Genomic DNA, 16,449 nt, shown 5'->3' on the forward strand with positions numbered 1-16,449 from the left:
GCTTCTCTCCAGTCACAGACTCCAGTGGATGATGCTTCTCTCCAGTCACAGACTCCAGTGGATGATGCTTCTCTCCAGTCACAGACTCCAATGGATGATGCTTTTGGTCAAACCAGGTCTCCTCAACAGGTATGGTCACATTTATCAATGGAAAGTTATGTCTACTGTCAGTTTTTTCCATGTTTTTGGTGCATATTTTGATGCTTATCTGCTGTAAACTAGTTCCCTCAACAGTTTATCAACATGTGTCCAGTAGGTTAGAGGTAGTGGAATATTTGGGGCCAGTTTTGTCCTTCACAAGTAACTTTTTCTTGGTTAATTGGTGCTTTAAAATTTTCACTCACGACGTCCCCACAACACACTTTTGGTCGCTCAGTGTTGGGAGTTGAGATGTTGTGTGAGATTAGATGAATCTGGTCCCCATGAGGAACAATAAACGTTGTGTGTGAAAGGTCCCCATGAAGCCCATTTTATTCAATATGTGTGTGTGTGTGAGCGCAGACAGAGGATGTTGGACAGGGATAAATGTTTAAAATGATGCTGATTGTCTCATTGGTCATTCAGTGTCTGCATCAGATTAGCCTCTTGTTTTTCCATGTTGTGAAATCTTCTCATTATTGGTGTTGTCTCTTGCAGGAGAGTAGCATTGCTGCTAATAGCAGAGCAGCAGGTGACTCTGATGCTTCTCTCCAGTCGTGGACTCCAGTGGATGATGCTTTTGGTCAAACCAGGTCTCCTCAACAGGTATGGTCACATTTATCAATGGAAAGTTATGTCTACTGTCAGTTTTTTCCATGTTTTTGGTGCATATTTTGATGCCTATCTGCTGTAAACTAGTTCCCTCAACAGTTTATCAACATGTGTCCAGTAGGTTAGAGGTAGTGGAATATTTGGGGCCAGTTTTGTCCTTCACAAGTAACTTTTTCTTGGTTAATTGGTGCTTTAAAATTTTCACTCACGACGTCCCCACAACACACTTTTGGTCGCTCAGTGTTGGGAGTTGAGATGTTGTGTGAGATTAGATGAATCTGGTCCCCATGAGGAACAATAAACGTTGTGTGTGAAAGGTCCCCATGAAGCCCATTTTATTCAATATGTGTGTGTGTGTGAGCGCAGACAGAGGATGTTGGACAGGGATAAATGTTTAAAATGATGCTGATTGTCTCATTGGTCATTCAGTGTCTGCATCAGATTAGCCTCTTGTTTTTCCATGTTGTGAAATCTTCTCATTATTGGTGTTGTCTCTTGCAGGAGAGTAGCATTGCTGCTAATAGCAGAGCAGCAGGTGACTCTGATGCTTCTCTCCAGTCACAGACTCCAATGGATGATGCTTCTCTCCAGTCACAGACTCCAGTGGATGATGCTTCTCTCCAGTCACAGACTCCAGTGGATGATGCTTCTCTCCAGTCACAGACTCCAGTGGATGATGCTTCTCTCCAGTCACAGACTCCAGTGGATGATGCTTCTCTCCAGTCACAGACTCCAGTGGATGATGCTTCTCTCCAGTCACAGACTCCAGTGGATGATGCTTCTCTCCAGTCACAGACTCCAGTGGATGATGCTTCTCTCCAGTCACAGACTCCAGTGGATGATGCTTCTCTCCAGTCACAGACTCCAGTGGATGATGCTTCTCTCCAGTCACAGACTCCAATGGATGATGCTTTTGGTCAAACCAGGTCTCCTCAACAGGTATGGTCACATTTATCAATGGAAAGTTATGTCTACTGTCAGTTTTTTCCATGTTTTTGGTGCATATTTTGATGCTTATCTGCTGTAAACTAGTTCCCTCAACAGTTTATCAACATGTGTCCAGTAGGTTAGAGGTAGTGGAATATTTGGGGCCAGTTTTGTCCTTCACAAGTAACTTTTTCTTGGTTAATTGGTGCTTTAAAATTTTCACTCACGACGTCCCCACAACACACTTTTGGTCGCTCAGTGTTGGGAGTTGAGATGTTGTGTGAGATTAGATGAATCTGGTCCCCATGAGGAACAATAAACGTTGTGTGTGAAAGGTCCCCATGAGGCCCGTTTTATTCAATATGTGTGTGTGTGTGAGCGCAGACAGAGGATGTTGGACAGGGATATTTTCTACTCTTGATCTCTGGTCAACTTTTTTATTTTCATATTTCAAATGCAATAGAAATGTCAAATATTGTTTATACTTTGTTTACAGATTGCAACCCAGAACCACAGTGAAAATGAGATTTTTGTCCCAAAACTGAGACGGACTAAAAGTGTCATAGTAAGTTTAAGTCACAACAAGAGACGTGGTCTTTTTTTTTTTTTTTTTTTTCTCATTCCTAAGATCATTCTCCTCATCAGTAATTTATGTAATATTAATATATTCTCATGTGATATTGACTGCAAAGTATCAGAGAATTATTCAATTTTATTTTACTTTAAGACCAAAATGATCAGTTTTTTTTTTTTTTTGTCAGAACAACTGTTCATAACTTTTGCACTGAGAACTTTATTATAACATGGTAAGAAGCAGCAAATCATCACATGTGACTTGCAAAATTGAGAAAAAAAAAAAAACTCAACAGATTAACAGAGACACATTAAATTGGCTACTATTGTCAAAATCAAATGATCAATTAATTGCAGCAGTTCTACCCATTTCTTTCTTTATTTTATTTTTAGATGAAAGATACAAATCTTGAAGATTCTGATGAGCTCTTTGATTCTACACCAGAGAGTTCCGATGATTATGTTCCAGATACCACTTCTGAAAGTGACAGTGATGTTAGCCTTACACTAAACCAGGCAAAACGTCGGCTTCTTGATGAACTGGATATTGATCAGTCTGGCTCAGTGAGTTGCCCTGATTGTGACACCACAACGTCAGACAAAATGCACAATGTTGCGTCTGAAGCATCTGGAACAGGAGAAGAACCCAGTTCAAGTCAGAACACAACAGACGGAATAGTTGTTAGTGCATACCAAAAAAGAGATGGTGCTAGAGTGTACAACAAGAGACATTACTGCTTGTACTGCAGTAAACCCTATGCTAAGATGGCAAGGCATCTAGAAAGTTCACATGAAAATAAGTCTGATGTGGCTAGAGCTCTAAGCTTTCCAAAGGGTTCAAAGGAGAGGAAAAACCAGCTTGATTATATTCGCAACAGAGGAAACTATGCTCACAATGCAGCTGTTATGGAGTCAGGAAAGGGGGAACTAGTGCCATTTAAACGACCACGTAAAGAAGTGCAGGGAGAAGATTTCATGCATTGTGCATACTGTCAAGGACTTTTTACAAGAAAGGTCCTGTGGAGACACATGCGTACTTGTAGACTTCAACCACAATCAGACCCTCCCAAACCAGGAAAAAACCGTGTTCAGTCCATGTGTACCTACACAGGGCCTGTGCCTTCAAACATGACCAAACAACTGTGGGGAGTAATCAGTGCCATGAATCCTGACCCAATCACAGATATAATAAAAAATGACAGAGTAATTACTGATATTGGGCAGCACTTGTTGAACAAAGGTGGGCTATCAGATAAGAATAAACAATGTGTGCGGGAGAAGATGCGAGAACTGGGAAGATTGATTCACAATGCCAGGAAAGTCACCTCCTTAAAAACACTGGAAGATTGTGTAAATCCAAAGAAGTACATGGAGACCGTCAAAGCTGTTAAGTATACATGTGGGTATGACAGTGAAACCGACAAATTCTTGATTCCATCTCTTGCTAACAAGCTTGGGAATTCCCTGGTTAAAGTATGCAAACTCTTGAAAGCTCAGGGCTTAATCTCCAATGACAAACAGCTTGTGAAGAATGCCAGTGAGTTTCAAGAAGTCCATGCGAATAAGTGGAACGAGATGATTTCTGCTACAGCATTGAGGAATATCAGGGAAGCAAAGTGGAATGTGCCCACGCTCATGCCCTTTACTGAAGACGTACAAAAACTGCATACTTTTCTCAGTCAAGTGCAAGATGAGTGGTTCAACCTGCTCTCTGAAAGTCCATCTACTAAAGCCTGGATGGAGCTGGCCAAGGTGTGTCTAGCTCAGATGATTCTCTTTAATCGGCGGAGAGAAGGAGAGGTGGCAAGCATGCCTTTGTCTGTGTTTTTATCAAGAGACACTTCTGATCCACATGAGGATGTGGACTGGGCTCTCTCTGAAGTGGAGAAGAAACTCTGCAGACACTTCACAAGGGTTATCACCAGGGGAAAGCGTGGTCGGCCAGTTCCAGTCCTTCTGACTCCAAAAATGCTGTGTTCCTTAGAACTCCTTGTTAAGCAGAGAGAGGCGTGTGGGGTTTTAAAAGACAATGCCTATATGTTTGCTAGACCAGAAGCCATGACACATTTCCGAGGGTCAGACTGCCTCCGTGGCTTTGCAAAGGCTTGTGGTGCAAAGTGTCCCAAGGCACTGACATCTACCAGGCTGCGTAAGCATGCCGCGACCCTTTCAACAGTGCTGAACATGACCGACACCGAGATGGACCAGCTGGCAAACTTTCTCGGGCACGACATCAGAATCCATCGTGAGTTCTATCGACTCCCTGAGAAGACCCTGCAACTAGCCAAGATCAGCAAAGTTTTAATGGCTCTTGAGCAAGGAAGATTAGCTGAGTTCCATGGCAAGAACTTGGATGAAATTGGGATAGATCCTGATGGTTTGTTAATTTAATAGATTTTTTTTTAACCATCTATTCCTATACCAAGTTTGCAAACCATTATATACCACTGTAAAGCTGTATTTTGTACTTCCACAGAAAAAGTAGTTGACTGTGATGAGGAAGAACAAGTTAATGACTGTGATGAGGAAGACCAGAGCATACAAGAGGGACCCTGTTCATCTACTGTTGACGGTTTGTATTACTGTCAAAATACACCATTACATTTTGTAGTTATTGATTGTTATCAGTCAAGTGACTTGTGAAGACCTGATGGGCAAACACATTGTTCCAGCGCAGAAGATGATTCAGTACACTAAACAAGTATTTATTTTTTGTCAAAACTACTGTCAAATGCCTCCAAGCTATTCTTCAACATTATCATTTTATTACATATGATTAAGTATGAATATAAATTTATCTATTTTATTATCAACATGTTTTATTGTAAACTTTTTGTTTTTGAGGAACTTAATACTATAAAATTAAGGGTTCATAAGAGAAAGTTACATTTATTATGTAAAGCTAGCTGATCCACTCTCTTCTGTTGGGTGGGTCGAGGCACAAAACGAATTGTGACATGATTCCTTTTTGACTAAAATAAAACGAAGTACTCTGTTTAAAGAGTTTGAGCTTATTTTTTCTAAAATGTTTCTTGAAAAGACATGATGTAGATTGTAGTTCAGCTATACTTGCAATGATTAAAACAACTGCACACTTTAGCGTTAATTTCACTTATGGTATCTACTGTATAATCATGATTAAAATCATGAGTTGGACAATAGCACCCATCACTTGTGCATTGTCAGAATTTTATAGCACATTTACTACTATTTTTTTTTTTTTATATATATATATATATTACTTCTCTTTCTGAAAATGTTGAACTTTGATTATTTTCCATCAAAGCTTCAGCCGAGGTGGCACTTCCTGCTACCGAGAGGAATATGTCACACAAGAGAGGCAAACCATCATCAGAAGTGCCGATGTCTTCAGGAGCCAGTGCTATGAGACCACCTTGCAAAGGTGAACTCTTTACATATTTCTCTTTGGTACGTCTGTTGTTTTCTGTAGGATTAAATTCAACTAGAATTGGCTAAACGTTGCAGTAGCAGCCACATGGTAAAAAAGAATGCTCATTTTAATCACTAAGCTTATATCTGTTTGTCATTTTATCCCTGAGAAATTCTAAATTCATGCCTCTGTCATTTAAAAGCCACCAGTTACCCTACACTGAAAAAAAACAAGAGGTAAATTTACTTAATTTTTATTTGGCAAGTTTTTGCACAATCATTTTTCAAGTAAATTTAACACATTTGGAAATTAAGTAAATCTACGTAAGTAAAAAAAATAAAAAAATGCATTGCATATTGTCTCTAGAGAGGGTCATAGATCCTTCTGAAATTCATAAATGCACCGTATCTGGCAAGAATATCAATCTCTCTCTCTCTCTCTCTCTCTCTCTCTCTAGACAATTCAAAAAATGACTACAGACATCGTGTTATATCTTATGTATTTAGTCACAAATTTCTGACCTAATTCTAGTTAAAGTACCCCTTTTATGCTTACTCAGGTATGACCTTTTTATGTAGTGTGTAATATAAAAGATCAAATGTAAAAAGGTCAAAGTTCAGGACAAATTAAATTAGTCTCCCAAAAGGAAGAAACGAGTCCTGCGTAATTCCAGACTTCAGGTTTTCATTGGCTGTGTGCGAATGTGTAATTTGACCTACTCTCAAACAGCGGTAGAACCGACAACAGACTGGGACATCTGACCAATCAGAACAGAGTCGAGCTTCGATAAAGGAGGGTTTAGAGAGAGATCGAATCCTTGAATGAATTCAGAATTCAGAACTTCAGATTTGAATTCCAGCATACACTCTTAATCATTTCTTATTTTCTGATCACTTTAAGGTAAAAGAAGCCAGAAGAAAGCTCCCTGGCAGCAGGCAGAGGTGCAGGCGGTGGAAAGGCACCTGAAGTCATTCATCATATCTGGCACTGTACCAGCAAAGAGTGACTGTGAGAAATGCTTGAAAGCTGAACCACAAGCTCTGAGGAACCGCGATTGGAAGACAGTAAAATTTTATGTTTATAATCGCATTACAGCTTTCAAAAAGAAATTGCAGTGCAGATAATACTGTAAAGATGCAACTATCTGGCATGGCAAGTTTTGTTAAAGTTAAAGCCACAGCAGCACTTAAAGAAATAGAATAACTTAAACCGTTAAACCAGTGCAAGGCCACACGCTGAAAGCATTGGTCTAACAAAAGTTGAAATCCATGTTTGTGAAAGGAAGCATGGTGAGAGTTTATATATATATATTTTTTTACATTTAGTATAACAGGACTTTTGAGGTTTTGTTTTGAGGTTTGACTTAGAGTTATGTGAAATTTAACTAAATAAAAGTTGAATTCAGTCATTTTAATCTGAATTATTGTCTTGAAGTTCAAGTAGTAGTAGGTTTATTGTATTGATAAGTATCCAGTGAGTAGTAGCTGATGTGGGGTGGTTGGCTGGGGCTAAACACTACTTTAAAATAATTTAAAGAAAGAATAGTTCGAAGTGGAAAGGTTTAAATGTTTGACTTGTGGGTATGATATGAGTTGGAACATATACAGGCAATCATTCACTATGCTAAATCCTTTGTATTCACATGTGCAAAATGCAACTTAGAGTCGTCCTAACTGAAGATAACTTGCACTGAAGGATTTGTAAAACATGTCAGTGCCATTGTTTTGTCTCAAAATGCAAACCAGTAATGTTTTTTTCTAAGGCATTTTAATAGAAGCTGTTTCTATACCCAGAGGTGGGTAGTAACGAGTTACATTTACTTCGTTACATTTACTTGAGTAATTTTTGGGGGTAACTAATACTTTTCGGAGTATATTTAAAGACTTTATACTCTTGCTTGAGTAAATTTTTTTGGGAAAAATCTGTGCTTTTACTTCGTTACTGTGGGTGAAGCTCCTCTCGTTACTTTATCTTAATGCAATAAATGTTGTAAATGCTTCAGTTTATTCCAAACGCGCCGTCTACTTTTCTCTGGATGGAGATCCTTATTAGATGAACACCGCGTGTGCTGTCTACTGTTTAACAGGTAATAACTTGGGCTACATTCGATTACAGTGCATGATACCACTGTGACATTAGTTTGTTGTACGTGTATGGCTTATAACAGAGGGGAGTCAAGTTGAATGCAGCTTCCAAAAGACAAAAAATAGCTGATTAAGATTTTATTAATTGTAATACAATCACACCGGCGCGAGTACGTTCAGCAAGTCATATCATCAGCTGCTAAATTCAGATCTGTGATCGCTTGCTGGCGCTGAGCCAGAGACAGACGCGTTTTTACAGCGCTGCACATTAACCAATCACACACGGTTCTGTTGAGCTTTTGAATGCAATGGCCAATCAGAGGTGTTCAGATGAGTCATCGCTGAAATGTCGGTGCTTCCTTCACACGCTCACTGATTGTAGACCGCTTTCTGGAGAATTCTCTCGTCAGAAACAACAAAGTGCAGATGTGTGTATGAATCTATAATTAAGATATTGTTTTCACAGTGTTAACAGTTTCAGTGATTTTAATGGGAGTTTCTGAGAGTGATTGAAATCTAGACTGTCAGTGAAAATGATCTTTAATAATGTAAATGTTATTTGCTCTCTTTCTGAACAATGAAAGATTACTAGCAATATTTATATCACATTAACTTTTAATGTTAAATTCACATTTAATATAAAGTCAGGCGTATTAAAAATATGTTATGCCATGACACATATATCTGTTACTTAAGTAAACAGACAGGGTTTTATAATAAATTACATAAATTGGAGTAAAGGCTGATGAAATATAAACATTTATACACACACACATACATTACATACATTTTATCTATATATCTTAATAAAAATAGGCTCAGTATATATGACCCAAAGTAACTAGTAACTAACCACTTGAGTAGATTTTTTTTTTTTATCCGATACTCTTACTCAAGTAACTATTCAAGACTAGTACTTTGACTTTTACTTGAGTACAGTTTTTGGGTACTCTACCCACCTCTGTCTATACCCTAATTTAAGTAAGGCCTATTCCTGGTAATCTGTCTGTGAAACTGGGCTTTTGTGCGAGAATGAAGCTTTGCATCACGAACCATTTGCAGGACTCACTACAGTATAGATCCACATAAAATAAAGTGAAATTTCAAAATTGTAACTTTTGTACTACTAATAAACATTTAAATTTTACTTTGTGGATTAAACCCATTTTAAGAGCAAAATATCAAATGCAGTAAAATGCCTTTTATTTGTCATTTGTAATATTTATTATTGCAAGGTCCCCTCAAATCATGGGAATGTGTGTATTAGTGTGTGCGCAAGGTACCCTCAAATCATGGGAATGTGCGTATTAGTGTGTGCGCAAGGTCCCCTCAAATCATGGGAATGTGTGTATTAGTGTGTGCGCAAGGTCCCCTCAAATCATGGGAATGTGTGTATTAGTGTGTGCGCAAGGTCCCCTCAAATCATGGGAATGTGTGTATTAGTGTGTGCGCAAGGTCCCCTCAAATCATGGGAATGTGCGTATTAGTGTGTGCGCAAGGTCCCCTCAAATCATGGGAATGTGTGTGTATTATGCAAATGATATGCATAAAATATGCTAATTTGGTCCCTGTAAGTTATGTTCACCCGATATTTCAGAAGTCCCCATTAAGCATGGTCAAGACATTACTTCATTAATTCAGTTGTCTGAAGTCGTGTATAGGCTAAGAGAGCTATGGTTAGTGTCCCTAATTTTTTTCAAACCTCAAAACCCTTTAGAAAGGGTGGTCCCCACATGTGATGATTAAAAAGTTGGTCCCCATCAAACATGGAAACCAGTATGTGTGTGTGTGTGTGTGTGTGTGTGTGTGCTCTTGTTTTTGTGTCATATCAGGACACATCTCTGTATAATGACATGGGTATGACACAGGTATTACAAGGAGAGGGTGACTTATGAGGACATAACCCATGTCCCCATTTTTCAAAACGCTTATAAATCATACAGAATGAGTTTTTTTGAGAAAGTAAAAATGCACAAAGTTTCCTGTGAGGGTTAGGGTTAGGTGTAGGGTTGGTGAAGGGCCAGTTATACAGTTATATACAGTTTGTACAGAATAAAAACCATTACACCTATGGGATGAACACACTTTACACAAAAACAAACGTGTGTGTGTGTGTGTGTGTGTGTATATGTAACTTTTTTTTAAGTTAATGGCTACTGTCAACTGTTTGGTGAACAGCATTATTCTAAATATCTTATTTAATAAAAAACATTGAAATAAAAAATAAAACCAATAAATATATATATATATATATATATATATATTATATATATATATATATATATATATATATATATATATATATATATATATATATATATATAGAATTAAATAATTTAAATAGCAGTAGCACACACCTGTGACCATTTTATCTTGCTTGTAATTTTTTATTTCTTTATTTTTTTTTGCACATAAAGCATCCAATATACTGATATACAATTAATACATATAAAAAGCAAACGAAATTCTCTAGCATATTTCTATCATCACTAGGTTCCACGTGACTCCGCCCATCTCTTTAATAAAGCAAATTATATTTGTCTAGTAAAACTGCAAAGGCAAGAGAAAGCAAGAGAAAGCAAAGATGAGAGAGAAGGAGAATACGAGAGAGAATCTCAGAGAAAGCGAATAAAGGGAAAGAAACAGACTGGGGAGATACTGCTCTCTTTTCTTCTCTTGAGTATGAAATCGTTGTCAAGGGGCCCGTTCCCATGGCAATTCCATCCGCTGTGTCTGGGTTTCCAGCTTGTCCGTGCCCAGACCTTGGATGCTGAGAGGATGGGTTTTCTAGGTTCATGCCAAACAAAAGGGAAAGTATCCCCCCCACCACCATCACCCAACCCCCTTCCAAAAGGCTGCAGTGAAAGAGATTTTAAAGAGACGACCTGTCAGATGAGTAGCAGTGTCTGATATTGGATTCAATCGATAACTGTAGTTTTCATTATACCTGTGTTCCTATTTCTTCTAATTATCTATAAGCAAGCAGTGAAGCAGTGGCCGGAACCGGAGAGTGTCTGGAGCTTGTAGGGACATACAGAAGGAATGCTTTCCCAAGACAACAATTAACCCCAGTTTTTGTCTAAATTATGCTGTGACATTTTGTTTATACTCGACTTTATTTAGACAGGAAATGTTTCCTCAGAGTAAACCATGCTGTTTGTGCATCTCTCATTTAATAGAGTACTTCTTGTGAAAAGTAAAAGCAGTCACGCTCTCTATTCTGTATTTGGATGGCACGCAATAGCTTTGTGAAGGAACACTGAAAATTAAGAATCAATGCATTATTTTCTGAAAATCTTCCCCTCTATCATAGTTTACATGTTTGAAGTGATGCACTTATTTGGGTATCCTTCTTAATCATAATCATCTTTTTAAGTTAATTAGATGGTTTTGCTTACTGATCCTTACAGAAAATTCAGGAAACATAAACACTTGGTGTATGCAGTTCCACAATGGAATTTCACTAATGCATTTCTTCATTGATTTTATTAATTAACTATAGAGAGTTTTTACCATGATGTAATTATATTTATCCACAAATGGCACTATTACAATTTCTGTTTCTTTAAGACAAAACTGTTTTATGGAAAGGACATGAAGAGAGCACAATTACAGTAGTTCTTCCAAAAAGCGATAGTGAGAAAGTTCAGAACACACACACACACACACACATATATATATATATATATATATATATATATATGTATATATATATTTTCATACATTTCATACATGTTCATACATGGCAAAAAGTAAAAAAAAGAAATCCCTAATACCCCTCCCAATATTTTTCTTATATTTTAAGTATAATAGTAAATCAATTCTAAAAACACATACCATAATTGTTGCTTATGTTGCTTTTACGGTGGTGTTCGTCTTGTTTGGGTCTTCACAGCGATATTATCTCTTCAAGTGTGTTCACATTCCTTCTCAATGTCCTGCTCAGGTGAGGGGTCTTTGTTGAGACCAGGACGTCCAGGAAGGAAGGAGGAAGTCCAAACAGGGAGACTGCCTCTTTCCTACCCTCAGGAGAGTATTTTCCCTGCTGAACCGACAAAAACATGAGTCACGAAACCATGCCTTGTGCCTTATTTGCCACATTAAAGAAAATGGGTCAAAGGGAGAGTGGTATTTTTGAGCACAGCTTTGAGCAGAGCCCTAAAGCGTGACATTGAAGTTTTGTCCTTTGCACACTATTATTGAATTAGAGCAGTGAGGAACACTGTCAGTTCATCACTTCTCCCTGATGGGTTGTTGCTTGGAAAATGATCATTTTTAGAAAGATTTCCTGTGGCGCGTGATATAAGATGCATGCTAAAACACACATTAAGGTTTTGGAATAACCTTTTTTTTTGTCGTTCATTTTGGACTACCATGCAAAGGTAAACTGGAAGGGAACTCTTTTCTTGTCAGTCTACAGTGCATGAGGGAGCTGTTGCCAGGTTGACTAGAGAGACAGTTCTGCCAAAAGCTTGTAGCGTGAAGCAGAACCTCGGGGAGGGAGAAGACGCTCTGAAATCATAAACATCTCCCACTTCCTCCGTCAGCTCTAAAAATACCTCGCCTCTTCGTTTCACGGCCCCCCTCCTCGTCTCTATCAGCTATGCAAATATCAGCCCCTCCAACCAACTTTGTTTTCCACCCCTCTCTTTTTGTATTTTTGCTGGGTTTCTCTCTCCGACGGGGGACACACTTAGCCTGTTGCCTCTAGAGAGAGCGTATCTGAGCTCAAAGCATCAAAAAGCCACACTGTGCAAGTTGTTGTTATGTCAAAGATGGCTATTTTAGGGGCAGTCTGTTGTTTTTTCCATTTGATGGAAATATTTCAGAAAAGAGAGATATTTGAAAGCAAGCTGACCTGCCTTTTAGCACAAAATGACCGTTTACAGAGTCAGAACATCTTTAAATACATTAACATTCAGGTTGTATCGTACATAAATTATTGTGAACCAACATGAATTTAAAAATTACAGTTTACTTTTTAATGCATGTTCCTGGATATATATGTGTGTGTGTGTGTGTGTATGTTTGTATATGAATTAAAAAATCCTTTTAAACTACATTTTATACAATGCTCCAACTCTAAAGTGACTTTCCATTTTAACCGACATCAAGTTTCTTCTGCTCATAAAAACTGCATTTAGTTTTTTAAATATAACACAGCAAAAACAGTAAAATTTTGAAATATTATAACAATTTAAAATAGCTGTTTTCTATTTGAATTTATTTTCAAATGTAATTTATTCCTGCAATGGAAAACTTAATTTTCAGCGTCATAACTCTTCAGTGTCACATGATCCTTCAGAAATGTTAATGCAAACCATGATATTTTTATGAATAGAATAGAAACATCATTTATTTTAAATGGAAATCTTTTGTAGCATTATATATAGCTTGACCTTCATTTTAGATCAATGTAATGCAAATGTAATGCACTCTTGCTGAATTAAAGTATCAGTTTTAAAAAAGAACCACATTTTTTCACACAGTCCAATCAATTCCCAATAGACTAAAATTCCATCTTTTCAGTTTGTTTTCATTAACAACCTATTTCAATTATATTTCAAGTCATTGAATTTAAATCAGATGTGCGGCCATTGCATTTTGACTCTATACACATAAAAAAAAAAGTCTCTACAAGTCTAAAATCTTCCTGCACTTCATTCATTCAGTCGATCATATTCGAAAAATCCAATTGCTGATGCATGACTGTTGTGCCCGAGATGCCATTTCCCCGATTGGATTCAGCCACGGCTAGCCGAACGCATCCATTCAAGTCCATGTCTCTGGAAACAGTGATTCTTATGACAGCATTCATAAATCTGCATGGCCTCTCGTCTGGACCCTAATTAAAGTCGCCCTGCCGCTGGAGTTGCCAGCACGCTATGCATTATCCTGACTCATAATGAACAATCTGCTCCTTGATTTTCTGTGATTGATTCTCACCTTTTCATTCGAGCAGCTCACCTCATTAACCGTGTATTCTCTAGAACCCTCGGCCATCACTGGCTCTCAGATTATTCGTCCGCTGCGTGCCCAGCCGCTGTAATTAGACAGGAACATAATAGAGAGTATTCTTCATCAATGGCCAACCCTAGGTTTAATCAGCTGGCCACAATGGGATATTACCTGCACCCTTCTGATCCGCTCGCGACTGTCAGCGGCTGTCTCTTTAGATTTGGGAAAGGAGGGCGGTTTGGCTGATGAACAGAGAGCACTTTTGGCCTCTCGCTGGCTGGACGTGTTAATTCCCAGCCTGCCAGTTGAGAGATTGGGCTCCCATGATGAGCTGAAGCCCATTTACGCCTATTATTTATTTATTTAGGAGCTGATTTAGTAATCTAGTGTGCCTTTAATTGGGTCTTTTTCTGCTTTCTTTCTGCCGAGCAAGCACAGGATGAGGCCGTACCTGGCTGAAAGGAACTGTAAAACAGCAGTGCACGGTCTTTTGCTGAGGCAAATTAAGGTGGTACATGAGAAAATGGAAAGATTACTTTCCACACGGGAAACACCTGAAAGAAAGCAGAATGTGAATGGAGTAATGTCGTAATGAGAGTCCATGAAATCAAATTTGGAGTTTTGTGGTTTTGAAGACCTTTTCTATTAGGTTTAAGGACATCTGTATGCTAGTATACCGCTGAGCTGACATCTAAACTTCAAGCAGATATACGCAATTACAGAAAATGGAAAAAAAAAACACAAATAAACACAAAGCAGGCCCCTTGTGTACTGTGTACAGTGTCTAAAAGAATTGATGACTACAGCATATGCACATTTTTGCTAATATCTAATATAATAATATAAATGTACTATTAGTAGAAAAGAGAATAATAATTTATAACTTAACAACTATATAATATATATTTTTATAATTATAATTTTATTATTTTAGTTCATTTTTATTATTTTTTATCATCATAAGTGTATTATAATTATGATTAATTTATATGAAAATTATTACTTGAATGTTAATATTGACAATAATGACCATAGTAATAATAATAATAAATTCTAATTATTTAAATAATTTAATATAATTATTGACATTTGTTTGATATATTATTTTAGTTTTTAATATTTTTATTATCATAAATAATTTTATAATTAATTCTAATATAATTGTATTTATACGTTTTTTTTTTATTATCAGTTTTTATTTTATTTTATTTTTTTTTACATTTAATTTTAAATAAAGATAATTTTAAATAACATTTTATGTACAACTGGAAGGTCAGATTGTCAGATTACATTGTGTGACATTATCACTTTGTACACTACATATTTTGGCAAATATAGCAGATAATCCTTGTATTCCATAAAGTGCAAAGATTACAAACACTTATAAATAGTAAGAGTTCTAGAAAACAGTAAGAATTGTACTGTAATGTGTTTTTAGGGTATAGTCATTATATATAGTCATTATATATTTAATCGAACACTGATTCACTGGTGATGCATACAGTAAATAGCTTAATATTTATTGGACATATATATAATACATTTTTTTTTGCATCCGTCAAAGCATTTACACCCCTAAAAAATAAGGTTCTTTATTGACATAAATGGTTCTATGAAGAACCTTTATCATCCTTTGAACCTTTCCATTGCTCAAAATGTTCTTTATTGTGGAAAACGATTATTTACATTTTTAAGAACACTTAACTGATTCTCTTTGTGGAACCAAAAAATTGCATAATTGAAAAAAAACCTTTTGGAACCTTTATTTTGAAGAGTGCATGCAGTCTTTGAATTGCAGGTCAGCTCTGATGTGTCTAGATGCATTAACAGGAGTGTTGTTGTGAATGCTGAAGACACTGTTTGAACCTCTTTGTCTTTCTGACCATGTCTCTTTCATCCCAGGCTTAACTGTGAACTCGTTCGGCAGAAATGGGCTGCGGGTTGAGGAAGTACCGTCAGCCGGAAGACAACAGTCCGGGAAAGATTTACTCCACCCTCAAGAGACCACAGGTGGAGACCAGTGTCGGGGTCGCCTACACGTACCACCATTTAGACTTCCTGGTGGGGAAAGATGGTAAGTTATCAGCCGTTTTCCTATCTCTGTGTGAATTCACTCTGATATCGAGTGACTTTTAAAATAGACGATCTGCAGAGTTAGAAATGTTGAGGTAAGGATAATCTTCGAGGAACTTTTGAAAGGAGAAATCAAACCGTTGCATGTAGAGACTCTCCAGAAATGTTCCTTGATTCTTCGCTGCTCCGCAAATCCCCAAAGTGATGACACTTGCAAATGACAATCCCCAAATCCTCCCAGAATTCTCTCTGTGAATCACAGCTGCCTGCTAATACACACGCTCCACGACGGACTGTACCTGGGTCTCCGGCAGTCGACGTGTTCCTGTGAGGAGGCTCTCAGGTGCGTGGTGAGGTGTCTGTGATCTGTGAGGCGGCTGCCGGTGAGATGTTGGAGCCTGCGGGCTGTGAGATGGCTAATGGGGGAAGATCCAGAGGGGCTTGGCTAAATATAGCTGTCAGAGTTGTTATTTCTCACGAGCGGAGCTCAGCTTGGGCCGGGAGGGAGGGTGATGAGATGTAGTGTGAGCCAGAAGTCTCGCTGACATCTTACCCCACAGATCAGAAAAATCCTGTAAGGAGGATTCAGATGAATGCTGAGGTCAATCTCTCTCTCTGAGTGGGCGTAAACCCACACATATACAGTTTTTCCTACTTCCTTCTCTTGAGAAAGTCCTAGTTTCACTTTATCTA

At 37.7% G+C, this 16,449-nt stretch overlaps 2 protein-coding genes across 3 annotated transcripts in view; both read left to right on the plus strand.

Annotated features, from left to right (window-relative positions):
- The window catches only part of LOC113059349 (raftlin-like), an 87,732-nt gene that overhangs the window by 8,117 nt on the left and 63,166 nt on the right, over positions 1 to 16,449 (plus strand). For both annotated transcript variants that reach the window (XM_026227794.1, XM_026227796.1), the window contains exon 2: positions 15,586 to 15,757. In XM_026227794.1, coding sequence (XP_026083579.1) covers positions 15,613 to 15,757 — 145 coding nt within the window. In that variant the 5' untranslated portion in view covers positions 15,586 to 15,612. The remainder of the gene's footprint in view (positions 1 to 15,585; positions 15,758 to 16,449) is intronic.
- LOC113059347 (uncharacterized) lies at positions 1,998 to 7,534 on the plus strand. The gene is made up of 5 exons (XM_026227791.1): positions 1,998 to 2,242; positions 2,644 to 4,627; positions 4,727 to 4,822; positions 5,537 to 5,653; positions 6,542 to 7,534. Exons 2-5 carry the CDS (start codon positions 2,644 to 2,646, stop codon positions 6,763 to 6,765), a joined length of 2,421 nt encoding a protein of 806 aa, XP_026083576.1. The 5' UTR covers positions 1,998 to 2,242; the 3' UTR covers positions 6,766 to 7,534.

The sequence above is a fragment of the Carassius auratus genome, chromosome 41, assembly GCF_003368295.1.
Source record: "Carassius auratus strain Wakin chromosome 41, ASM336829v1, whole genome shotgun sequence".
Classification (NCBI taxonomy): Eukaryota; Metazoa; Chordata; class Actinopteri; order Cypriniformes; family Cyprinidae; genus Carassius; species Carassius auratus.